The sequence below is a fragment of the Neolamprologus brichardi genome, chromosome 3, assembly GCF_056152115.1.
Source record: "Neolamprologus brichardi isolate AB-2024 chromosome 3, ASM5615211v1, whole genome shotgun sequence".
NCBI lineage: Eukaryota > Metazoa > Chordata > Actinopteri > Cichliformes > Cichlidae > Neolamprologus > Neolamprologus brichardi.
Window position 1 is genome coordinate 39767383 of NC_142106.1, and position 4703 is coordinate 39772085.

Here is a 4703-nt window from a genome sequence, read left to right on the forward strand (position 1 = left end):
TTGCATATTAGACTGGTAATCTAGGTGGTATTAAACTCAAACTTAGAAAAAAGTACTTTTTATTAACTTGTGTTAAAAAAAACAAAATAGAAACTTGTATTCACATATTGTTATCTTACTGTGGTCCCTTTTATTTGTGTCTTGGATCGTCTGTTATTTTCCCCCTTCTATTTAACTTCGAATTCTGAACAACAACAATGAGGGCTATCCCTAAATAATTGTCCTAGTTGAAATAAATTATATCATACTAATTGCTCTGTGTGTACTTTTTTTTTTACTCTTTCCTCATCTTCTATCATTCGAATGCATATAGCAGACATGCTTTATAAAAGCATACTATATACTATTTTCTTTCTTCCCTTAAACTGAAAGAATTAGAAGTATGTAACTAGTATAGCAAGTTGAGAGTTACTCAGTCGTTACTGTCTGCTTACAGAAACATGATACTAACAAGATAATAATCATTGAAACATTCCATAACTTGTCAGATCTGCTTTTTCTATGTATTATTGCTATAGCTGTGCAATTGTTTTTATGTGTATCATACTCGGTATATGTTATGTACTACCGATTAACCCATATATTCATGGATACAAAGATGTTGGTTTCTAATGGTGATTTGATAAAGGTCTGTTATGTGCATCAAACCCATTTGTCTAAAAGTAACAGTGGAAAATGACCAGCTGATAAAGAAATTTTTGCAGATCTGCACTCCCCTGTTTAGTTGCTAAAATACATGAATTCACAATTTTAAACTGATGAACTGGTTATCACTTCAGCAGAGAACAGACTCAGTTATCAGTACTGACACCTCTATTACAAAAATAAGATTGATATTTGTTAATCATTAAAAACCAAGTAATATTGTCTGATCCAAGTGCCATCAGAATATATTCATTATGGCTTTTTATCTGCTTGGATTTTAATTGTAATTTTTAATTAAAGGAAATGGCTCAAATAAGTAATATAATCCAAACTTTACTGGTACTTATTAAACACTCAAGGGAAGAGCTTGAAGTGGAAAAACGTGTTCTGTCATGTTATGTCCTAACAATAAATGATGGGCTTCTATTCCTATAAAGCAGACTAGACGAAAACAAAAGACGAAAACAAAAGTGAAAGGGCTGCTCACACGTGTGAGAGGTGGGCTGAGTTAAGTGACATGGCATACAAAGCATTTGCAGCATGTTATGTCATTATGTTTTCATTCTTCGCCTGTACGGTACAGCAGCTCTTCCTAAATTCACACAGCAGGTAAGAAGATATATATATATATATATATATATATATATATTAGGGGTGCAACGATACAACAAAATTCACGGTTCGGTTCGGTTCGATACTTTGGTGTCACGGTTCGATATTTTTTCGATACAAAAAAAATGTTCATGCCTTTTTATTAATTTGTCATTTATTAAATTTTCAGGCACATTCTGCACCACATCTCTGTGCGTTCATCATTTGTTTGAAGCCAGCTCACCTCCTGCAACCACTTTTCCGAGAATACGCGCTTCTTTTGTGGTTCGGACTCCTTCTGACATTTCTTTGGAGGTGGAGGAACATCACAGTAATTGCTTAAAGGAGCTTCTTCGACATCTTTATGAGTTCTAAACAAATGTCTGTCCTCCTCCTGAAAATCTTATGTACGCAAACACGCGTTGCAACTTCTTATCTTGTGCGGGTTTTTATTTTGACAGCGAATGCGCACCTGCGGACCACTTATGTGCAGCCCTGGTTATTTAGCTCGTCATATTGCAGCCACAGAAATTCTTTTGTCCATGAAACCATAAAGCTGCACTTTCTTTTTGCCTTATAGTCTGATTTGTCATAACTTTTCCGTTTTGTCACTTCTTCACCCTGACCTGTCTTATTTGGCTCAGCAGAACTAAAATATATATCCTGCTGCTTTTACACACGCACTAACATAACGCTCAGCGATTCTCTGCGCGATCAACCTCTCACATGTTTAAGCTGCAGGAGATTTCACTTGTCATGTTTGCATAGTAAGCTAACGATTGATAAGACGATGTCAGAGGAATTGGTGTGCAAATTATCATTACTCACCAATCAGTACTGTCGCTTTCTATACACATTTCACGCGATTGCAAAGTGAAAGCAAAAAACAAGCGCAAATTCAAACGCGATTTCAGTATGTCACATATTGACAGTGGCCGATGCCAATGACATAATTACCCAGCTACATTTCCGAAAGAATGCAAAAGCACTGACATATATTTTTCCTTCCTACGATAGGCCGACGGGCAGGGCAGAGATAGATTTTGGTAGCCCGACTGGAAAAAAGCCCCAGGACGTCGGGCTAGCGATTTTGCGAGCCCTGTATCTGATTGAGGAATCACTCATCTTTGGAAAAGAGAGTTTATTATGGAGAAATGTCTCTTTCCAAAATAAAAGCTATACTATACGCTTCTTCTGGGCTATATTCTCAGCAGCATATTAAACATATCAGGTCCCCATAAGGAGAATCATGTGCTAACGGCTGTCTAAATGACTCGGGTAAAGTTTGTAGCATGCGTGCTTGTTTTTGTCTGCTTCCACTTGTCTTTGCACTAGGATGATGTCGGAGTAAATGTGCAGTCATATTGGTTGTGTTCCCACTAGTGCTGTCAGCGTTAATCTGAAATGACGTTAAGGTCACAACACGGCAAATCTCCGTTAACGAGCTACCGCGGATCGCCTCATGAGTGGGGCTGGAAGACGTCAACACATTAACGAGCTAACTGCGCTAACACACTAGTTCCCACCAATTGAGCATTGCTGGCACATCCAACATACTGTTTTACTTTTGTCCATGACACGCTTACCTTCAGGGTCATACGTCACATGAAGACCAAAATAGTTCCAAACGCCAGATCTGAATGAGGGTGGGGGAGGTTCAATTTGCCATGTTGCAACGAGCTTAACTTCTGTCTAGCTAGCTTGCCCTGCGCTCAGTGAATCTGTGTTCGACTACTCCGCCTAGGCTGCACTGTCGAGCGCAGATCCACTGAGCGCTCAACACAGACAGCATCGTCAGAAGGAAAGTTGATAAAATAAATTAAAAATGTTGTATCGTTCGATACATATGCGTACCGAACCGAAAGCACTGTATCGAACGGTTCGATATCGATACGAGTATCGTTGCACCCCTAATATATATATATATATATATATATATATATATATTTAATTAGCACAAACATCAATTGTTCTTTGTTTACTCCAAATTTCTCTGTTTTCTCAACCTTTTCTCAAGCTGAGCACTTGTTCCACTTTTACAAGCGATGGCAGCAGCAGATTTTTCCAGAACCAGGGGACCAGCTGGTGCCGGAGGCTTATTTCTCATCTTCTCTCTGCTGTGTCTCGTTTCAGTCGCAAGTTCCCTGTATCCTCAGGGCCAACTGGTGAACTCATTCTTTCCGATTTCCCTTTTATGATACAACAATTACACACTTCTGTGTACATGTACAGTTACAAGCTCATTAACTGCTGTTATTTTTTTTTCTTTATTTGAAATGGACTATAGATGCTTGAGCAGATGAAAACAGCGATAAAAGACGCAGAAAGTTGGAAGGTGGGTCACTCAGGCTCCAATTTAGTTTTTAAAATCTGCTGTGTGTATTTACTTAATGAGTGCATTTTACATTGAACTGTCTATAGTGATAAACTGAAAGTATAGTAACTGCAGTGTACAGGATGCAGAATAAACTAGTAAATTTAAATGTGCTATTTTTCCCCATCAGGCAGAAGACAAATATAGACAGGAAACAATCACAAAACTGTTTGATCTGTCAAGTTCACTGAATGACAAGGAGCAACTGGTAAATGCTAATGTTTCCTTAACCTTTTTGGTTTTCAATGTGTTCTTCAAGCGGCTGTCACACTCACTATGCTCTCCTTCTTTCTGGGAAATTTTCAGAAACTATTCAAGGAAACCCTGCACAAAGCAATAAAAGAAGAACAAAGGCTAAAGGTGAGTTAGTCAGTCTCCAAGTTACTCACACTTTGGCTGAGAAAGTGTTTAATTCATCACATTACTAACAAAAGACTCCAATAACATCAGCATAGCTTTAGTGATCTGATAATTAGTGATTTGATTTAGCGTTTCTGCTAAAACTTTTATTTTTCTCATTCAGGCAAAATACATGTACAGAATAGCAACATCAGGTTTTGAGGAAATGTATGACAAAAGCACTCGTCAGCTGGAAATGGTGAAGAGATTATGGCCCAATAGCCCAAGCATTAACATCTGTTTGCACATGTTGAAGAATGTGAGAACTTACATATACAAGAAGATGAGTTTGCTGCAAGAATAGAGAACTCAGAAAAGAAACTGGCGATGAGGAGCTTATGTCCCCATGAAGTTATACATATGTAACTTTATTAAATTAATTTGGCACAATGTTGTAGTAAACAGAGAATGTCTTTTGCTTTCCTGATATTGACCAGTGATTCATTACTGTTAATCAATTATATGTTTAAACATTATATATTTGTATGTTATCTAAATAAATGTATCATGTGAAAAAATGTTCTTGAGTTTTCTTTGTCAAACCCTAAAGTAAAAACAAGAAATCAGAGCTGATGCTGCATGTAGAAACTGTACCATCCTGCCCACTTACAACAGAGATGATGGCAGTCATAATGTTTTTTAAGTATTTGGATAATTAATGTATTTCTTCATTTTATTTTTATCTATTTATTTA

The 4703-nt window shown here is 37.2% G+C and overlaps 1 protein-coding gene across 1 annotated transcript; it reads left to right on the forward strand.

Annotated features, from left to right (window-relative positions):
- Nucleotides 1-1228: 1228 nt before the first annotated feature.
- Nucleotides 1229-4313, forward strand: LOC148104293 (uncharacterized). The gene is made up of 6 exons (XM_087837611.1): nucleotides 1229-1254; nucleotides 3254-3401; nucleotides 3524-3571; nucleotides 3741-3818; nucleotides 3917-3970; nucleotides 4134-4313. The coding sequence occupies exons 2-6, from the start codon at nucleotides 3282-3284 to the stop codon at nucleotides 4311-4313; spliced, it is 480 nt and encodes a 159-aa protein (XP_087693737.1). The 5' UTR covers nucleotides 1229-1254; nucleotides 3254-3281.
- Nucleotides 4314-4703: the final 390 nt, after the last annotated feature.

Bases quoted from the DNA above. Each gene is read 5' to 3' on its own strand.
- LOC148104293 (XM_087837611.1), top strand. From the start codon at position 3,282: ATGGCAGCAGCAGATTTTTCCAGAACCAGGGGACCAGCTGGTGCCGGA. The intron at 3,572-3,740 runs GTGGGTCACTCA...TTTCCCCATCAG, and splicing joins AAGACGCAGAAAGTTGGAAG to GCAGAAGACAAATATAGACA. The intron at 3,971-4,133 runs GTGAGTTAGTCA...TTTCTCATTCAG, and splicing joins AAGAAGAACAAAGGCTAAAG to GCAAAATACATGTACAGAAT.